The sequence below is a fragment of the Panulirus ornatus genome, chromosome 51 (genome assembly GCF_036320965.1).
Source record: "Panulirus ornatus isolate Po-2019 chromosome 51, ASM3632096v1, whole genome shotgun sequence".
In the NCBI taxonomy this organism is placed as follows: domain Eukaryota; kingdom Metazoa; phylum Arthropoda; class Malacostraca; order Decapoda; family Palinuridae; genus Panulirus; species Panulirus ornatus.
In genome coordinates, this window is record NC_092274.1 from 547,838 (window position 1) to 570,570 (window position 22,733).

The 22,733-nt window shown below is 38.9% G+C and overlaps 1 protein-coding gene across 4 annotated transcripts in view; it reads left to right on the forward strand.

Annotated features, from left to right (window-relative positions):
* The first annotated feature begins 80 nt into the window (after positions 1-80).
* The window catches only part of cN-IIIB (cytosolic 5'-nucleotidase IIIB), a 46,724-nt gene continuing 24,071 nt past the window's right edge, over positions 81-22,733 (forward strand). The window contains exons 1-5 of one of the 4 annotated variants that reach the window (XM_071691658.1): positions 207-362; positions 3,595-3,872; positions 4,042-4,140; positions 13,089-13,158; positions 22,009-22,078. In XM_071691658.1, the coding sequence (XP_071547759.1) occupies positions 13,126-13,158; positions 22,009-22,078 (103 nt within the window). In that variant the 5' untranslated portion in view covers positions 207-362; positions 3,595-3,872; positions 4,042-4,140; positions 13,089-13,125. Of the gene's footprint in view, positions 363-3,594; positions 3,873-4,041; positions 4,141-13,088; positions 13,159-22,008; positions 22,079-22,733 lie in introns of all 4 variants that reach the window. The other 3 variants (XM_071691656.1, XM_071691655.1, XM_071691657.1) reach the window with 3 other exon arrangements.

The window sequence follows — 22,733 nt, forward strand, 5'->3', positions numbered from 1 at the left end:
ATATATATATATATATATATATATATATATATATATATATATGCGTGTGTGTGTAAAGTTAAATGTAAACGTTTAGTACTGTATAGGCCAAAACGTATCCCTTCGGAAGCACTTAATAAAAAATCATCGTCAAACATCGTGACATTGAACTGTAATAAGCAGATATTAGAGTGATGAGATTCATTATGTGATGTTTAGGAATTTTTTTTTAAACTTTTATTTGTTGATATGTACATAGGTCCTCGGGAGGGTGAGGGGATGTGTATTGGATCACTCAGTTGTTGACAGTTGGCGAGGCAGTGCACCAGAGAGGACAAGTGGTTGTGGTGATGCTAAACATTATTTCCAGACATTTTACACAGGTTCGTTGACCATATTGATATTCTTGAGTGAAAGAAGTGCTCAGTACTGTAGCACATCTCTACATAGGTTTTACTCAGGAGTGTGTGATGGTTTTGTTACGTCGTCCTCACCTAAGGCAGAAAGCTTGAAGTTACAAATACCCGTGAGAAGGACTAATTAACTGCTTATTTTATGTTTATTTGCAGTTTATCTCTGTCCTTAAGACGTGGGAAAAATTCGCAAAGTAATCTTTTTTCCTAGTGGTCAATGACGTAATGTAGGCGGAGGCTTATTGAATTACATAATTACCCGGCATGAGTCATTAATGAAGGTATAGTGACTATTGTGGACAGTCTTGTGGGATGATCAGATGGGATTTCAATAATTAAGTAGTTTTGGGATATCACAAAGGATTTAGAGGACTCAGATCGGTGAATTCCCTACATGTAAGATAAGTGACTTGGGAAAGCCCATGATGAAGTATAAAGATATAAAAATAATCGGAAAAGAGCAAAGTTATTTTTTTTTTTTTTACAGTTTACACCCAACAGAAGTTTCGAAATTTCTGTTGTATGCAGTCGATTGATGTATTATTTAGAATCCATGGCTAGGAACACTCATCCTCTGGGCTAGATAGGTTTATGGAATTAAGACATATACCAGAGCTCATGAAAAAAAATATCTCGAGTGAGAACTGTAAAATTATCAAAAGTTTTAGTTTAGCGGCATAGCAGTGGACCCCTTAACTGAAATGATTTAGACACGAGGAGCTTGATTTGTTTTTATCACACAATAGTGGATGTGGTCATATTGAGGACTAAGATTTCCAGGGAAAATGTGGGGTAAAAGTAAGTGAAAATGTCAAAAATTCAGCAGCTAATAAAAACCACCTTAACTTCCTGTATGAACTTAAATTGTTAAAACCATCTATTTAAGTCTGCATTGGAACTTGCTTTGGTAAATAGCTCTGTATGTTTTAGATGTTTTATATTGGTTGTTGTTACTACGTGAATGCTGTCTATACTTGTGAAATGGTATTAAGGCCATTGTAGTGTATCAGAAAAACTCTGTCATTACATAATGTAAAAGGTGAAACATCTGAAAAAAATACAAGATCCTATGAAGCCCTCACTTAACCTCCTTGGCATTGAAGTGTATCTTAATTTTTAATATCCCAGTCAAAATTTACTAGCCATACCCATGAAACTGCATTAGAACTCAACAAACAGACCTATAAATGGCAAATTTGTATAAAGGAAAAAAGAGTATGTGGAAAGAGAGAATGTTATCTCAAAGAGCAAAAATGGGGATGTTTGAAGGAATAGTAGTTACAACAATGTTATATGATTGCGAGGTGTTGGCTATAGATACGGTTGTGTGGAGGAGGTTGGATGTGTTTGAAATGAAATGTTTGAGGACAATATGTGGTGTAAGGTGGTTTGATTAAGTAATGAAAGGTAAGAGAGATGTGTGGTAATGATAAGAGTGTGGTGGTGAGAGCAGAAGAGCGTGTATTGAAATGGTCACATGGAGAAAATGAGTGAGGAAAGATTGACAAAGAGGATATATGTGTCAAAGGTGGAGGGATCGAGAAGAAGTAGGGGACCAAATTGGAGTGGAAGGATGGAGTGAAAAATGTTTTGAATGATTGGGGTCTGAACATACAGGAGGGTGAAAGGCGTGCAAGGAATAGAGTGAATTGGAATGATGTGGTATACCAGGGTCGATGTGCTGTCACTGGATTGAACCAGTGCATGTGAAGCGTCTGGAGTAAACCATGGAAAGTTTTGTTGGGCCTGGATGTGGAAAGAGAGCTGTGGTTTCGGTGCATTACACATAATAGCTAGAGACTGAGTTTGAATGAATGGGGCCTTTGTTATCTTTTTCTAGCACTACCTCTTGCTTGCATAGGGTAAGGGGGGGTGCCATTTCATGTGTGGCGGGGTGGCGATGGGAATGGATGAAGGCAGCAAGTATGAATATGTACATATGTGTATATGTATATGTTGAAATGTATAGGTATGTATATGTGTGTGTGTGTAGGCGTTTATGTATATGCATGTGTGTGTAGGTGGGTTGGGCCATTCGTTATATATATATATATATATTTTATTTTTTTTTTTTTATATACTTTGTCGCTGTCTCCCGCGTTTGCGAGGTAGCGCAAGGAAACAGACGAAAGAAATGGCCCAACCCCCCCCCCCCCCATACACATGTACATACACACGTCCAGACACGCAAATATACATACCTACACAGCTTTCCATGGTTTACCCCAGACGCTTCACATGCCTTGCTTCAATCCACTGACAGCACGTCAACCCCTGTATACCACATGACTCCAATTCACTCTATTTCTTGCCCTCCTTTCACCCTCCTGCATGTTCAGGCCCCGATCACACAAAATCTTTTTCACTCCATCTTTCCACCTCCAATTTGGTCTCCCTCTTCTCCTCGTTCCCTCCACCTCCGACACATATATCCTCTTGGTCAATCTCTCCTCACTCATTCTCTCCATGTGCCCAAACCATTTCAAAACACCCTCTTCTGCTCTCTCGACCACGCTCTTTTTATTTCCACACATCTCTCTTACCCTTACGTTACTTACTCGATCAAACCACCTCACACCACACATTGTCCTCAAACATCTCATTTCCAGCACATCCATCCTCCTGCGCACATCTCTATCCATAGCCCACGCCTCGCAACCATACAGCATTGTTGGAACCACTATTCCCTCAAACATACCCATTTTTGCTTTCCGAGATAATGTTCTCGACTTCCACACATTTTTCAAGGCTCCCAAAATTTTCGCCCCCTCCCCCACCCTATGATCCACTTCCGCTTCCATGGTTCCATCCGCTGACAGATCCACTCCCAGATATCTAAAACACTTCACTTCCTCCAGTTTTTCTCCATTCAAACTCACCTCCCAATTGACTTGACCCTCACCCCTACTGTACCTAATAACCTTGCTCTTATTCACATTTACTCTCAACTTTCTTCTTCCACACACTTTACCAAACTCAGTCACCAGCTTCTGCAGTTTCTCACATGAATCAGCCACCAGCGCTGTATCATCAGCGAACAACAATTGACTCACTTCCCATATATATATATATATATATATATATATATATATATATATATATATATATATATATATACATCTATCATAAGTATATGAAATATGTATGTAGTTTACTCAGTGCAGTCACAGTATACTGTTGTTAAGTTTTACTTTATTTACAGATAACAGGAGTGTTAGCTGAAGCATTAAAGAGCAGCCAGTTCTTGATGAGGGTTGGCTGTTCCTCATGATTAGCTCACGTGGAACTGTACTAAGGGCAGGAGGAAGGCAGCTAACACGAGTTCTTATTGGATCAAATCGTGTGGAACTAACCTTTGACCCATATAATCGAGTTAGTGGTGTACACGACAAAGCATCAGGACCATTTGATTCTTCCCCCTCACATACTGTGTCAACTGTTGTTCAGGATATTAAGACAATGTATCCAACACTAGGAAAGGTGAGTTTTGCTTTAGTTCAGAAATTCAGAATCAAATATCTGAATTAGCAAGTTGCTTTTATATTTTGAAGTCCTTAATAGAAAAAGCCATTTTTTAGCTTGAGTTGTCTGTTTGTGATTCATCCACAGAGAGTGGTTTTGGTTGCATCACCTTTTTTTCTATCATCAGCTTGGGTTGCTGAATGCCCCTCACATTCGTATCAAGGACTTGGCCCGTGTAGAGGAGCTGGTAAACTGCATTGTGGAAAGTGGCTTCTCCAAACTGCAGGTGGGATCAGATAGCTCCAGTGTATCCAAGAAGCACCCATATTTCAGCACAGTGATGATTTTTAGGCATGAAATATTTGCTTGAGATAAGGATAGGAGTTCATGCACTTAGAAACAAAATATTGAGGCATGTTGTTGCTTATTGAAAAAAATCAATTTGATGCACAAAGTGGTTATCAGTTTGTGGTGGTAGAATAATGTACAGTTCCCTTGATAAGACTGGGTAGGTTAAAGTTGGGTATATGACCCTATTACTTAGCGTTAATGGTGTAGATAATATCTGGTTCTGTCTGACTCTGCTGTCAGTAAGATAAAGGCTTCAGACAGCAGTATTATTGGCCTTTCCTAAGGCCAGAGCTCCTCTCGTAGAGCTGATTCTTTTTTGTGCCTGCTTCACAGATGTGGGTGTTGCCATGGTTGAGTGTGGTGTGGGAGGTCAGTGCAATGATCTTGAAGTGATAGTTAGGTTTATGGTATAATAGGGAATGAGGGCATCTGAGGTGAATCACTTGTTTGCAGATGATACAGCTCTTGTGGCAAACTAGAGAGAAACTCCTGAGGCTGGTGAGAGACTTTGGAAGAGTGTGTGAAATGAGACAGCTAGAGAAAAAATGTAAATAAAAGTAGGGCAATGAGTGCAACTTGGGGAAGAGACAGGAAGGTGTGAGTGTAAGTTTGAATGGGGAGAACTTGAGGGAAGTTGAAGAGGTCAGGTACCTTGGAGTGGATATGTCAGTGGATGGAGATGTGGAGCTGATTAAGAGAGCTTACCAGGGTGTGCTGAAATAGTTTGCACATGTGAAGAGGATAAGAAAAGAAACTGATTAAGAGGATCTGTTTGTCAGAAGTGGAAGAAGGAAGGAGGTCAGGTAGGTTAAGAAAGAAATGGAAGGATGGAATGAAGGAGACTTTCAGGTATCAAATCCTGAACATTTAGGAGTATGAGAGGCATGCATGAGTGAGTGAATTGGATCACTAAATTATATGGGGCAGTGATATGATGTCTGAGCTAATTCAAGGCATTTGGAGGATTCAAAGTAAGCCTTGTAATAGTCTATGGGACTTGGCTGTGGATGTTAGGTTCTGGTTTTGGTACATTGTACATGACAGATAGTGGATGAATGCAATTTTTGCTGTTGTTCATCTGTTCCTTATATTACCTTACTAAGGTGGGAGAAGTATTTTTGTGAAAAAAATATTGTTATAATTATTGTTATTATTTTTTTGTATTTGATCACCTTTTCCCACATCAGCAAGGTAGCACCATGAATAAATGAAAAAAGGTCACATCTGCTAACATCCATTCTCTATCTGTCATGTGTAATGCACCAAAACCACAGCTTCTCATCCACAGCCAGGCAGCACAGCCCTTTCCATGGTTTACACCAGATGCATCACATACCCTGGTTCAATCCATTGAGAGCATGTCAACCCAAGTATATGACATCGTTCCAGTTCACTTAATCCCATGCATGCCTTTCACCCTCCTCCATGTTCAGGCCCAGATCACTCAGAATCTTTTTTTACTCCATCCATCCATCTCTTGCAACCACACTTTTTTTTTTATTACCAGGCTTCTCTCTTACCCTTTCATTATTCATTTGATCAAACCATAGTACACTGCATATTGTCCTCAGACATTTGATTTCCAACACATCTACTCTCCTCCACACAGCCTTTTCTATAATCATACCTTGCATTCATATAATCTTGTTGGACTAATATCCTTCAGCATATTCATTTTTGCCCTTCCTGATAATGATCTCTTCCCATACATTATCCAGTGCTCCCAGAACCACCTCTTCCCCCTCTCTGCAACTCACTTTTGCTTCCATGGCTGCCCTGTCCACTCCTACATATCCATTTTTTCTCCATTCAAAATCACACCTCAACGAACTTGTCCCTCATCTTTGCTAAGCTTAATAACTTTTTTTTTATTCATGTGTACTCTCAACTTTTTCTTTTTTAATGTACTTCCAAACTCAGTCACCAACTTCTGCAGTTTCTTACTTGAATCTACCACCAGTGCTATATCATTAGCAAACAATAACTTACTTCTCGGGCCCTTTCATCCCCCACAGACTGCATACTTAACCCCCCCCCCCCCCCATCCAAGATGCTTGCATTTACCTCCCTCACCCCCATCCATAAACAAATTGAACAGCCATGGTGACATCACACACCCCTTATTGTTATTATTATTATTATTGTTATTATTATTATTATTATTATTATTATTATTATATATTTATTTATTTTGCTTTGTCGCTGTCTCCCGCGTTAGCGAGGTAGCGCAAGGAAACAGACGAAAGAATGGCCCAACCCGCCCACATACACATGTATATACATACGTGTCCACCCATGCACAATATACATACCTATACATCTCAATGTTTTTTTTTTTTTTTTTTTTTTTTTTTTTTTTTTTTTTTTTGCTGTCTCCCGCGTTTGCGAGGTAGCGCAAGGAAACAGACGAAAGAAATGGCCCAACCCACCCCCATACACATGTATATACATACGTCCACACACGCAAATATACATACCTACACAGCTTTCCATGGTTTACCCCAGACGCTTCACATGCCTTGATTCAATCCACTGACAGCATGTCAACCCCGGTATACCACATCGCTCCAATTCACTCTATTCCTTGCCCTCCTTTCACCCTCCTGCATGTTCAGGCCCCGATCACACAAAATCTTTTTCACTCCATCTTTCCACCTCAATGTACACATATATATACACACACAGACATATACATATATACACATGTACGTAATTCATACTGTCTGCCTTTATTTGTTCCCATCGCCACCTCGCCACACATTATTATTATTATTATTATTATTATTATTATTATTATTATTATTGTTTATTATTATTATTACTATTATCATTATTATTATTGATATTATTATTATTATTATTATTATTATTATTATTATTATTATTATTATTATTATTATTATTATTATCATTGTTATTATTATAATTATTGTTTTTTTTTTTTTTTTTTTTGCCGGTCTCCCGCGTTTGCGAGGTAGCAGTGACAAAGCAAAAAAAAAAAAAAAAAAAAGATGGGAAAAGCAATTTGGTACGTAAGATTAATATCATTGTGTGTTCTGTGGTATTGGCCTGAACATTTAGCAGTCCAAAAGACATGCATGGGGTAGAAGGACATGGAGTAAGTTGAATATGGTGCTTTCTTCGGGCTGAACCAGGGCACATGAAGCTTTTACAGCAAACTACAGAGTAATCTTGGTTACAATAAATTGTGGTTTTGGGATTTTGTACATGACATATGAGATGGTTGTGTGCAAATGAGGCTATTATTTATTTTTTTTTCCTAATACTTCTTTGCTAAGGTCAGAGAGGCCCTCAGGTATAAAAGAGTATTGTTACTATCATCTTAAGCCTTTGAGGAAAAATTCTTGTTTGTCCCTTCCATTTGTGCTTTTAGAGAGTGATAGTTATTATTGTTACTGCTCTTGTAACAAAGAGACGCCTCACCTTTTTTGGATGGACTGATGGGAAATGAAAATGGAAGAAGGAAGTATGAGAGTTACTGGAAGGGATGAAAATGACAGTTTAATGAGTAATTCAGATGGCTGTATATATGATGAAGTCATTTCTTTATTCATACTTTTAAACACAATAAGTGACCTGTACTGTGTAGTGCTATGACAGTGTGTCATGCTGGCCACTTTATATGAAGTGATGTAGTTCTCTACAGTGATGTGCAAAGTTTAGAGGGATGTTTTTTTCATAATACCAGCCATTTCTACTGACCTTACCACTATTCCAGTATAGGAACACTATATTACTTATAGAGTTGCTGACAGTCATTTGCAGTCAGTGATTGCTGACATTCTAATCCATTGGTATACACTATTTCACTGTACTGCTGTATACATATAGTCCTTTCGAACTTGTTAATTGGGAAGAATTAATTCCTTGTGTAAGTGCTGAATTACACAGTATCAAGGGTATTAGCCTACCAGGAGTGTCTCTGTGCAGTGTCATAAACATTGTACCTTGGCTTTTGTAGGGGAGGCAAGTGAGGACTTAAAGACACTGTAAATAGAAGGATCTTCTTCCCTAATTGTAGAGGTTTTTCCCTGTTGCTTTGGTCCCTGCTTCTTAAGACGTTAGTGTCAACTACACTTAAAGTGAAACGAAGAGGGTGAGAGGATATTGCAAACCAAGGGAGGAGATAGTTGTGGATTATCGGTAGCTATTGAGGCAAATAGATGTGTTTGGAAGAGGGATTGTTTTGGAGAATTACTGTGGATACTTTAGCTGCAGATGAAGTTGTATTATCTTTCCTTGAGTCAAATAGTTGAAGGATTGGATTAGAGTGAGTGACGAGGCATTTGTAATGAAAAAGTGATAAGGTTCCTGAAGTGGATCAGGTAAGTGGAGAGTTTCTGGGGATAAATGAGCTTGTTTCAAAGTGCTTTCATGCATTCATAGATTAGGGTTTTTAATGAAGATATGACATCAAATGGCTGGATGGATGCAGTGAATCTTGATGTAGAAAGACAAGATTGTCAAAACAGATATATAAAGGAGATGTGGATTGATTTATCAATTGTAGAAAAAAAATATATGATATATTGGTCAAGCTATATCATGTATTATTTAGGTTCATCATACTGTCTCGTACTGTCTAATAGGTTGGCCCCTAATATACTGGTTGAGTTGTATCTGTCGCTATTTATATTCATTATATTGTCTTCTGCTGTTTAATAAGTTGACCCCTATGGAGTCTCCTTCATGCAGACTGATATTCAATCAGGCTACTCCCCTTTCTTCATTAAGCTGTCATGTTCCACATCTTGTAATGAACTACTTACTGTCTGTTGTTGATATAGTTTGAAGATTTAAAGATTGTCATCAAGTCACCCCTTACTCTTCTGTTTTCCTAGGTGGGAATATTGTGCAAATTGTATGTCCCCAGTTTTTCCTTTATGAAAAGGCTTTATTGCAGTTTTTCTACTTTCTCCTTCATAACGTCTTTCTTTTCCTTGATCCCTTTTGTCTCTCCATTGACCTCATTGCCAATCAACATTTCTCTTTCATCCTCATCTCCAATCAGTGTCTGATTTAGAATACTCTTTATCTCTTACAATATTGCATAATTTCCCAATGTGTTAGAAAGATACACCGAAAGCCAAAGATCTGAATACAAGTTTACTGATGCTGAGTGCCAAGGCATTATGCTACAAGTTTGTATCCATATAGTTTTATATATGTTGCATTGATAACCATATAGGCAAGAGTGTTGTTGATTGATTTGAATATTAATGTACGTATGGCTCAAGTTAAGGTGCCTGAGATTTTGCAGAATACAAGGATTGTGCCATTGTATAAAGGCAAAGGGAGTGTAAATGAATGATCAAAGTACAGAAGTATAAGCTCATTGAATATACCTGGGAAGTTGTATGTGAGAGTTGTGATTGACAGGATGGTGGCAAGCACAGACCATCAGATTGGGAAGAGACATTGTAGCTTTACAAGTGGTAAAGGATATGTGGATCAGGTATTTGCTTTGCAGAAACTGTGTAAGAAGTACTTAGGGAAATAGAAAGATTTTTATATAGTATATATGGATGTGGAGGTTGCAGATGGTTGGGGTTATAGAGATGCTCTTTGGAATGTGTTATGAATATATAATTTGGGAGAATTACTAAGAACAACAAGGAATTTCTATTAAGAGAATTATGCTTGTGTGCAAGTAGGAAGAGAAGAGGATGAGTGTTTCTAGATGAAGCTAGGCTTTTGGCAAGGGTTTGTAATGATGCTGTGGATGTTTAATGTTCACTGATGGTCTGGTAAGGGAGATAAATGTGAAAATTTTGGAGAGACTGGCAGGTTTGCAGTTGGTTTAGGGTAGGGAGGTGTTCTGGAAGATGAGTCAGTTGGTGTTTGCTTATAACACAGTTCTGGTGACAAACTTGATAGAGCAGCTGTAGAAGCTGGTGTCTGAATTTAGGAGAATGTATGAAAGGAAATGTTGAGTTAATGTAAATAAAAAGTAAGGCTATAAGATTTAGGAGGTTGAAAGACAGGTGTGTTTGAGCATGATTTTGAATGGAGAGAACCAGAGGAAATGAAGTGTTTCAGATACCTGAGAAGGGCCATTGCTGCGGATGAATCCATGGAAGTTCAAGTTTGCCATAGAATGGATGAGGAAGTTAGGGCACTGGATGCACTAAGGAATATAAAGAAAGAGAGGTCACTGTCTGTAAGTTTAGACATGTATTTTTGATGGCATATAACTCCCAATAGTTTGGTATGGATGTGAGGCATGGGCCTTAGATCAGAAAGCATGGAAGAGGGTGGATGTGTTGGAAGTAAAATGTTTGAGGACAGATGGTATGTGAGGAGGGTATGGTGAGTAAGAAATGGTTGGGTAAGAGAGATGTATGGTTGTAAGAAGACCATGGATGAGAGAACTGAAATGGTTTGGATGTATGGAGAGGATGAGTGCATTATGCAGACCTAGAGGTTGTATGTGTTAGAAGTGGAGGGGACAAGAAGTGAGAGACCAAACTAGAGATGGAAGGAAAGAGCAAAAGGTACTTTGAGGGGTTGAGACCTGAATGTGGAGGAGTTTGTAAGGCTTGGATGTAATAAGAGTTAATGGAGTGGTGTCACACACGGGATGACATGCTGTCACTGGGCTGAACCAAGGCATATGAAGAAGATAGGTGAAACCACAGAAAGGGCTGTGGGATTTTGCTTGGGATAGGGGGCTCTGCTTTTGGTTCATTATTCATGACAGTTAGAGAGATGTGAACAAGGTCATTCTCTTTATGTACCTGGCTGTACGTTGCTCTGCAGGAAATGGCAAACAAGTATGAAAAAATCATAGTTGGTATTGTTATTTTTTCCTTCATACTGAATCACTGTTTCTTTCATCGATGAAGTAGTGTTAAGAACATACAAAGAAAAGGCCTGATTCACTCACATCCATTCTCTAGATATCATGTGTAATGCATAGAATTCAAGGATCTATACATGGAATACTTCACCTGCTTCAAAATGCCCTGGGTCAGTCCATTGACTGCATATTATCTCCTGTATACATCATTGCACTAATTCACTCTTTCCCATGCATGCCTATCGCCCTCCTGCACATTAAGGTTCCAAGCTCTCAAAATCTTATTCACTCCATTCTTTCACCTTCATCACCCCTTCAATTAGTCTCCCCCCTTCTCTGTGTCCCTCTCCACTTCATACACATATGTTCTCTTTGTAAACCTCTCCTCACATTCTCTCCATGTAATTAAACCATTTCTGCACATTCTTCTCAGGTCTCTCAACCTTACTATTTGTATTACCAAACCTTTCTTGTACCCTATCCTAACACTGTATCAACCCTCCTCACATCACATATTATCCTCAAACATTTCCTTTTCAACTCATCACCCCTCTTCTGTATAATTTCATCTATAGCCCATGCTCAGCATCCATGAAACATCATCTGGACTACTGTACTTTCAAATAGACCCATTTTTCTGTTCCCAAATATTAACCTCTCTTTCCTTGTATTCCTCAGTATTCGCAGAACATTCATCCCCTCACCCAAACTGACTCGGCTCAGATTCCATGGTTCCATTCGCTCCCCAGATATGCAAAACACTTCTCACAATGCAAGAAATCCCAAAGAAGTATGAACTAGGAATGAGTCTTATTTTTCCATCTTTTTTCATATGTTTTAGTTATTTCCCATGTGAGCAAGGTAGCATAGAAAACAGGCGACAGCCTTAGATTAGAAGCACTTAATAGGCATGAAAAAGAAAGAACTTCATTTTTTATTTTTCTTTCTTCTTTCATATGTTTGCTATTTTGTGTGTTAGCAAGGTATCATCAAATACAGATGACAGTTTTAGAAGGGAGAATCTTTGCATGGTTCCTTCCTCTTTGCCCTCACTTGAAAATTATATCTGAGGGAAGGATTTCATGTCACTTTGCTGTCTCACCTCTTAGTTGCTTTCTATGACATACAGAGGATATCTGGACAGTATTCTTTTTTCATTAGGAATTTATAGTTACGATGTTCATAAAATATTTTCTAATTAACTATTTGTAGGCATAGATTGGCACAATTTTTTCAGCTTAAAATGTTTACCATATGTGTGCCTGCCAGTGTGGTGATGGGGGGCTGCAGCTCAGCAGTTGTACGTGAGCTGTCACTTTTTTTCTATTCATTCATAATTGTCTTCTCAGATGCAAAGGAATTATTTTTTGTTTCTTCTGTCCTTTGGCATGCATATTGCATGAAGATAATAATTCATTTCTGCAGTGCTTGTTGCATTATACATGCAGGGTATATTGTAGTTTTCGTCTGGGCTTCATCACCTCTTCATGCTTGTCTGTTTTCATTCTGCAACGCTACCACCCAAATTGTTTCCTCCTAGACCAATTGAAAGTATTATTGCTTACCTGTCTTTTCTAATATTAAGTGATACTTGACAGTACTTTATTCCATCTCTCTCCCATTTTTAGTTTTTAGTTTTATAGTAGGTTGCTTTTCCCAACTTCAGTTTTCTCCTCCTCTATTTGCTGACCCCCTTTAACCTTTTATTCCCTAATCAGCATATCCCTGTATTAGCAATAATTATGCATTCCATTTTTCCCAAATCTTCATCTTTCTTTTTACTGTTCCAACTCTCTCTCTCTCTCTCTCTCTCTCTCTCTCTCTCTCTCTCTCTCTCTCTCTCTCTCTCTCTCTCTCTCTCTCTCTCTCTCTCTCTCTCTCTCTCTCTCTCTCTCTCTCTCTCTCTCTCAGTGAGAGAATTCATTTATCATCTACCTCATCCAGTGAATTAAGCATGGAGTGTTACACTTTTGATACTGACCTGGTGGCAAGAATTTGCAAGTTTGGGTAATCTACCTTCATCATTTATTCATGAAAATTGCTTAACATTAGTTTGCCCTCAGCTGGTTGTGGACTTTGACTTCACTCTGACACGAGTTCATGTTGAAGGACATCGCTGCCACTGCTCATGGGGTAAGTGATATATGCGTGCCGAATTTTGTCGTGGGGTTTGTAAAAAGGGTTTTTCATCATGGTTTTTGTTCATTCATGTATTTTGTTTGAAGTTGATGGCTTTATGTTTAATAGTGATTGTGGGATTTTTTCATGGAATTGTTTAACCCTTTGGCTGTATATTTTGATGCCCCAGGTGGTTGGTTCCCTAGTGATGTCATTTCTTCAGTGAAAGAGGGAATTGTTATTTTGCTTTTTTGCAATTTTTTTTATCATGACAAGACCAGGAAGTTTCCTAACATGACACCAGATTTGCCAGAAAATAATACAGGAAGTTTCTTAACATGACACCAGAATTGCCAGAAAATGATATTGTTGAAAAATATCACTTCCCCTGAAATGAAAACCACTTTAGTTATCAGTGGCATAATGATATGACAAAATATCCCAAAAGCATAATTATACCTTCACTGTCTGAGTGTTTTCATGAAATTGTGTAATTGTGAATTAGTAGAAAACTAGCCAGGAACATGGCAGTAGTCCACAGAGTGACCCCTTTTATTTTCAATGAAGTTAATGAAAGTCATGTATCGAACAGGAAAAACACCATCTCTGCTGGGGTAGAACTGCGCAACTAAAGTACTAAGAATTAGTATCCAGTATAGCATTTGTTCATGACTGAACATTTTGATCTACAAAATTCAGTGCAAATACATGATATTTATAGAAATGTCTCAGAAAGAAAGATACTGAAAGATACTGTGAAAGTCTTATTATATTCACAAAATGATGTTCTATGTAGATCCTTAAAGGCTACAGACAATTCACTCTCTTTAGGTGTTTCTCAAACAAGTAATAATGGTGATGATAATGGTTTCAATGCATTATACATGACAGTTAGAGAGTGAATGTGAATGAATGAGGTAATATTTTCATCTTCCAGGCACAACTTTGCTTTTTTGGGAAATGGCAAACATATGAAAGAAAAAAAGAAGTGTTGGTAATAATCATAATGAGAGTGATGTTTGAAAATTTTGTATACTTGTTCTCCGCATCTCTTGTTAGTGAGTTACTTCCATGAACAGATGTAGAAAAGGTCTTGTTTTTGCTCACACTCATTGTCTGACTGTCATTTATATTGCTGTGAAATCAGTCTCTTATCCACAACCAGGCTTCACAGACCTTTCTGTAGTTTCCTTCCGCTGCCTCACATATGCCCTCTTTTCAGTCCATTGACAGCAAGTCACCCCTATTATACTGCATGCCTTTCATTACACACATTATGTGTGTAATATTAATGATAGTGGTAATATTATTGTTAATAAAATGAATACGGTTTATATAGTGGCTTGAATCAGTGGATGAATGTAAAGACTTGTAGATTCTTCTCTATCTTTTCTAGATGTGGGGATATATTCCATGCTTTTTACAACAGTTATCACATTCTTATATCTATCAAGTCATTTTTGTAGGTCCTAAAAGTTTTAGGTTAACAGCAGATAGTAACTGGATATATAGATATTCAAGCTTGATCAGTGTAGGGAGAATATCTGTGAGAAACTTGAATGAAACTTGTTAAGTTCTAATGGTAATCATGGCTGAGGAAATGATAACGGAAAGGTAATGGTGGTTAATGGACCATCCAGACTGTATTCCACTTAATTATGATTTGTTCCTCTTGGGATCCTTTTAGCATAGTTTTTCAGCTTTTCCTCAATGTTAGGAACCAGAACCCAAGCAGAAGGGATTGTGTAGGAGAGGAGAGAGAGCTAGTGTTTTGAGACCTAAATATTATATGTAATTGTTATGATGATTAACCATCCCCCATAGTGAATAACAGGTTACAAACACTGTGGTGAAATGGGCTAAGTTATACAGGAATAGGATAAAGTAACTTCTAAACTGGAGAATAGAGCTTCTCTTAACAGTTTTAGCAACAAGGAGCTTTTTCGATTCAGTGAAGTAGCTTTCATTGAGCTTTATGGGATAGCCCTGCCTTTTGGCAAAATTGTTAGGAGCACTAGACAGAATTAGTAGATAGGTTCAGTAGACAGGAGCATCTGGGAGATGCGTAGGAACATTAGGTGGGAGAATTAGATAATTAGATAGAATTGATAGGTTAGAAAATTAGGCAGGAACAGTATGTAGACACATTAGATAGTATAGTCAGTAGGAACATAAGGTAGGAGCCTCTGAAAACACTTCACCAGAGTTTCCCTCTTGCCTATGGTTTGTTAAGGGTGAGGCATTAGAAATACACTTTAAATAGAAGTAGTGTTCAGACTTGAAGAATGTTTACCACACATAGTAGTTGTAGCATTATAGAAAGAGTAAACAGCTTGAATTTATATGATTCATCTATTCAGACTGATAATGAGTTATATGATATTTGATATTACTCTTTCTATATATATATATATATATATATATATATATATATATATATATTTTTTTTTTTTTTTTTTTTTTTTATACTTTGTCGCTGTCTCCCGCGTTTGCGAGGTAGCGCAAGGAAACAGACGAAAGAAATGGCCCAACCCCCCCCCCCCATACACATGTACATACACACGTCCACACACGCAAATATACATACCTACACAGCTTTCCATGGTTTACCCCAGACGCTTCACATGCCTTGCTTCAATCCACTGACAGCACGTCAACCCCTGTATACCACATGACTCCAATTCACTCTATTTCTTGCCCTCCTTTCACCCTCCTGCATGTTCAGGCCCCGATCACACAAAATCTTTTTCACTCCATCTTTCCACCTCCAATTTGGTCTCCCTCTTCTCCTCGTTCCCTCCACCTCCGACACATATATCCTCTTGGTCAATCTCTCCTCACTCATTCTCTCCATGTGCCCAAACCATTTCAAAACACCCTCTTCTGCTCTCTCAACCACGCTCTTTTTATTTCCACACATCTCTCTTACCCTTACGTTACTTACTCGATCAAACCACCTCACACCACACATTGTCCTCAAACATCTCATTTCCAGCACATCCATCCTCCTGCGCACATCTCTATCCATAGCCCACGCCTCGCAACCATACAACATTGTTGGAACCACTATTCCCTCAAACATACCCATTTTTGCTTTCCGAGATAATGTTCTCGACTTCCACACATTTTTCAAGGCTCCCAAAATTTTCGCCCCCTCCCCCACCCTATGATCCACTTCCGCTTCCATGGTTCCATCCGCTGACAGATCCACTCCCAGATATCTAAAACACTTCACTTCCTCCAGTTTTTCTCCATTCAAACTCACCTCCCAATTGACTTGACCCTCACCCCTACTGTACCTAATAACCTTGCTCTTATTCACATTTACTCTCAACTTTCTTCTTCCACACACTTTACCAAACTCAGTCACCAGCTTCTGCAGTTTCTCACATGAATCAGCCACCAGCGCTGTATCATCAGCGAACAACAACTGACTCACTTCCCAAGCTCTCTCTATATATATATATATAATATTTTTATTTATTATACTTTATCGCTGTCTCCCGCGTTTGCGAGGTAGCGCAAGGAAACAGACGAAAGAAAATGGCCCCCCCCCATACACATGTATATACATACGTCCACACACGCAAATATACATACCTACACAGCTTTCCATGGTTTACCCCAGACGCTTCACATGCCTTGATTCAATCCACTGACAGCACGTCAACCCCGGTATACCACATCGCTCCAATTCACTCTATTCCTTGCCCTCCTTTCACCCTCCTGCATGTTCAGGCCCCGATCACACAAAATCTTTTTCACTCCATCTTTCCACCTCCAATTTGGTCTCCCTCTTCTCCTCGTTCCCTCCACCTCCGACACATATATCCTCTTGGTCACTCTTTCCTCACTCATTCTCTCCATGTGCCCAAACCACTTCAGAACACCCTCTTCTGCTCTCTCAACCACGCTCTTTTTATTTCCACACATCTCTCTTACCCTTACGTTACTCACTCGATCAAACCACCTCACACCACACATTGTCCTCAAACATCTCATTTCCAGCACATCCATCCTCCTGCGCACAACTCTATCCATAGCCCACGCCTCGCAACCATACAACATTGTTGGAACCACTATTCCTTCAGACATACCCATTTTTGCTTTCCGAGATAATGTTCTCGACTTCCACACATTCTTCAAGGCCCCCAGAATTTTCGCCCCCTCCCCCACCCTATGATCCACTTCCGCTTCCATGGTTCCATCCGCTGCCAGATCCACTCCCAGATATCTAAAACACTTCACTTCCTCCAGTTTTTCTCCATTCAAACTCACCTCCCAATTGACTTGACCCTCAACCCTACTGTACCTAATAACCTAGCTCTTATTCACGTTTACCCTAATAACCTTGCTCTTATTCATGTTTACTCTCAGCTTTCTTCTTTCACACACTTTACCAAACTCAGTCACCAGCTTCTGTAGTTTCTCACCCGAATCAGCCACCAGTGCTGTATCATCAGCGAACAACAACTGACTCACTTCCCAAGCTCTGTCATCCACAACAGACTGCATACTTGCCCCTCTTTCCAAAACTCTTGCATTCACCTCCCCAACAACTCCATCCATAAACAAATTACACAACCTTGGAGACATCACGCACCTCCCCAACAACTCCATCCATAAACAAATTACACAACCTTGGAGACATCACGCACCCTTGCCGCAAACCAACATTCAATGAGAACCAATCACTTTCCTCTCTTCCTACTCGTACACATATCTTACACCCTCGATAAAATCTTTTCACTGCTTCTAACTACTTGCCTCCAACACCATATATTCTTAATACCTTCCACAGAGCATCTCTATCAACTCTATCATATGCCTTCTCCAGATCCATAAATGCTACATACAAATCCATTTGCTTTTCTAAGTATTTCTCACATACATTCTTCAAAGCAAACTCCTGATCCACACATCCTCTACCACTTCTGAAACCACACTGCTCTTCCCCAATCTGATGCTCTGTACATGCCTTCACCTTCTCAATCAATACCCTCCCATATAATTTACCAGGAATACTCAACAAACTTATACCTCTGTAATTTGAGCACTCACCTTTGTCCCCTTTGCCTTTGTGCAGTGGCACTATGCAAGCATTCCGCCAATCCTCAGGCACCTCACCATGAATCATACATACATTAGATAACCTTACCAACCAGTCAACAATACAGTCACCCCCTTTTTTAATGAATTCCACTGCAATACCATCCAAATCCGCTGCCTTGCCGGCTTTCATCTTCCTTAATGCTTTTACTACCTCTTCTCTGTTTACCAAATCATTTTTCCTAACCCTTTCACTTTGCACACCACCTCGACCAAAACACCCTATATCTGCCTCTGTAACGTCAAACACATTCAACAAACCTTCAAAATACTCACTCTATCTCCTCACATCACCACTACTTGTTATCACCTCCCCATTAGCCCCCTTCACTGAAGTTCCCATTTGTTCCCTTGTCTTACGCACTTTATTTACCTCCTTCCAAAACATCTTTTTATTCTCCCTAAAATTTAATGATACTCTCTCACCCCATCTCTCATTTGCCCTCTTTTTCACCTCTTGCACCTTTCTCTTGACCTCCTGCCTCTTTCTTTTATACATCTCCCACTCATTTGCATTATTCCCCTGCAAAAATCGTCCAAATGCCTCTCTCTTCTCTTTCACTAATAATCTTACTTCTTCATCCCACCACTCACTACCCTTTCTAATCTGCCCTCCTCCCACGCTTCTCATTCCACAAGCATCTTTTGCGCAAGCCATCACTGCTTCCCTAAATACATCCCATTCCTCCCCCACTCCCCTTACCTCCTTTGTTCTCACCATTTTCCATTCTGTACTCAGTCTCTCCTGGTACTTCCTCACGCAAGTCTCCTTCCCAAGCTCACTTACTCTCACCACTCTCTTCACCCTTACATTCTCTCTTATTTTCTGAAAACCTCTACAAATCTTCACCTTCGCCTCCACAAGATAATGATCAGACATCCCTCCAGTTGCACCTCTCAGCACATTAACATCCAAAAGTCTCTCTTTCGCGCACCTATCAATTAACACGTAGTCCAATAATGCTCTCTGGCCATCTCTCCTACTTACTTATGTATATCTCGCTTTTTAAACCAGGTATTCCCAATCAACAGTCCTTTTTCAGCACGCAAATCTACAAGCTCTTCACCATTTCCATTTACAACACTGAGCACCCCATGTATACCAATTAGTCCCTCAACTGCCACATTACTCACCTTTGCATTCAAATCACCCATCACTATAACCCGGTCTCGTGCATCAAAACCACTAACATACTCATTCAGCTGTTCCCAAAACACTTGCCTCTCATGATCTTTCTTCTCATGCCCAGGTGCAGATGCACCAATAATCACCCATCTCTCTCCATCAACTTTCAGTTTTACCCATATCAATCTAGATTTTACTTTCTTACACTCTATCACATAGTCCCACCACTCTTGTTTCAGTAGTGCTACTCCTTCCCTTTCTCTTGTCCTCTCACTGACCCCTGACTTTACCCCCAAGACATTCCCAAACCACTCTTCCCCTTTACCCTTGAGCTTCGTTACACTCAGAGCCAAAACATCCAGGTTCCTTTCCTCAAACATACTACCTATCTCTCCTTTTTTCTCATATTGGTTACATCCACACACATTTAGACACCCCAATCTGAGCTTTCGAGGAGGATGAGCACTCCCTGCGTGACTTCTTCTTCTGTTTCCCCTTTTAGAGAGTTAGAATACAAGGAGGGGAGGGTTTCTAGCCCACCACTCCCGTCCCCTTTAGTCGCCTTCTATGACACGTGAGGAATGCGTGGGAAGTATTCTTTCTCCCCTATCCCCAGGGGTAGGGGAGAATAGGAATGCTTTTTAACTGACCTAATTGATCTTTTTTGTCATACTTTATAGACATATAGGATGTTTCTCTACAAATTTAATGAATACGTGTAGAGTTATTTTCCCCACTGCATACACAACTTGACTAACAGTTAACTTGAAGTAAAACTCATTTTGCAGTTATGCAGTGTAGAATCTATTTTACTGGGATGATCATATTGATCATACTTTGTGCATAAGTATTGTTTTTGTAGGTCATGATTTTGAGGTGCATCTTGTGTCACATTTCAAGTATCTTGGCTTTTTTCATGTTATTTTTCTCACATGTACAGTGTGTCAGATCTTTTCTAATTGACGATAGATTTTATATAGTTGAAATATTTTTTGCAATTGGGGTTAGGGGTCAGCAGGCATTATTAGGGTACATATTGATTGACATACATGGAAAGGGGATGTTGGATCTGAATGTCTTGAGAGTGGCAGCAGGTAGATTGTCTGATTTTTCCTTGGTGAAAGTTTGTTGTGGGCATAGAGAGAGGGAGAAAATGATATTTGTGAAGGAAATGATGAAAGTAAGCTTCTTTCATACTCTTTGTGAAGAAAATGGTGAAAGTAAGCTTCTTTCATACTCAGCACCTAACTTGGAATATTTTCATTTCAGTACATTCTTGGATGGAGACCCTTTTATTACTGGTATCCTTTTTTATTTTCCTTATGATATGTGATTCAGATGTAGTAGTGCTACCTTTATAATAGTAGTTTCTGCATTTCTTGGTTTAGCCAAGATGCAACTCATCTTCCCAATTTTTTTTTTTTTGTACTTGTTTTCTGTTTCTTGTATTTGAAAGTGCCAGGAACAGATGAAGAAAGGCCTCATTCACTAACATTATTTTTCTAGCCGTCATGTGTAATGCACCGAAACCAGAGCCCCCATCCACAATCAGGCTTCACAGACTTCATCATATGCTGATGTGTATTCAATCTAGTATATATGTGCATCATCTGCTTGTTTAGCTTTTTGTAATGTGTTTAATTTCCCTCTTCCATCAGTGTGGCTTTTGCAAAACCTTGTCCATATACCTCAGTCTTTGCAAAGTTTAATGATTCCTTCTTAAAGATACCCCTTTCATCCTTGCTTCTTGACTGTCTCACTACTGCAAAGTAATTCTAGTAATTGATTTCTTGCTCATCTGACTCTCAACTTTTTTTTCTATCATTGTAATCTCATCCATTTTCTGCATTTGTTCAGACCACACCAGTACTGTCCATAATACTTTATCAACCACCTTGTTTACAGTACCATATCCTATTTCTTACAGCCCCAACTCGGTGTGTTTCATTCAGCCAAAGTTGAAGATATTGGATGTTATATAGTTTTCACTGCCTTTTATTACTCAAGTTGCATTTTGACAGCCAGTTTATAAGTCATATAAGGTGTTGCTGGACTCTTCCTGCTCTAGCTTACACCATGAGTAAAAAAATCACCTTTGGCAAGGTTGTATCATTGGGAGTACAGTCTCGTTAAAGAACTTTTTACTCCAAAGGAGTCCACATTTTCCAGCAACTGGAAGTAGTGCAGCCTTGGGCTGCAAAAGCCTTTAGGAAGGTCCTGGATAACACCAGAAATCTTTTATAGAAACTGGCCTTGGGGTAATTAAAATAGATGAATTATCTTATAATTATAATTTGAACTATTTTTTTCATGGGTTTTATTGACTTAATTCAGAATGAAAATTTTGTCTGAGAGAAAGGTTTGAATTATGTAGAATGGTTATATTACCTGTATTTTTAATACAAATATGAATATTTTGATCATGTATTTCAACCTTCATTTGTTTGATGCCTGTGTACTTGTGTGCTGTGTAACACCATACTGTATTACATTAGTTTCTGACTAGATACTAATCAGTTTCATCATTGCTTGTATTAAGATGATAATTTTGTGTCACTTATTGTTATTTGACCTCTTAGTTGTTAAGTTGGACAGTTCTTGTGTATGGACAGTTCACTAAAATGTTTCAGGTTATTGCTGACTTTGACCGCACTCTCTCTCGAGTCTGGCATAATGGAAAAATGTGTGAGACATGTCATGGTGAGTCATTTTCCTCAGGTCACTCTTGTCAGCTCTGCTCTGGTCTGGGAAAGTTACTTTACCAATACCTGTACGCACATAGATTCAGAAAACTAGATGCTATAGAATCATCCCAGTTAGAAATGAAATAATTTTTGTCTCAATTTGTTCATGGACCTGTTACTTGACTATTTATATATCTTTCTTGACATGGAGATTCTGCTCCAGGTTTACTTGATCATAGTTCATAGAATTTTTGGGATATTTGGTTCTGTATGATAAGACATTTCTGTACTCTGTGCTTATTTGTTTATAAAGTTGAATTGGATCTTTTGTAACACGTAACCTGTATTATGATTCAAGGTAATGGTGAAGTAGCTGTACCTACAACATTTCATTGTTCCTGTGCAATGTGCTTTTTATAGGTGTTTAGCTCGGTTCTTTGTTTTGCATGAATATTCTAAGTTGTTTCCTGCATTCGAAACAGGGTGGTGCATGCTACATCTTTATTTGATTTTGGTTAAGAAAATTTTGTGATAGTCTCATTTCACAAAAGAATGGGGGCCATTGGGATGGAATATAGTCTCATTTCACAAAAGATTTGGGCCATTGGGATGGAATAACCGGTACAGGTGTATGCTTCGCTCTGTCTGCTTTAGCACCTTCATTCTTTGTA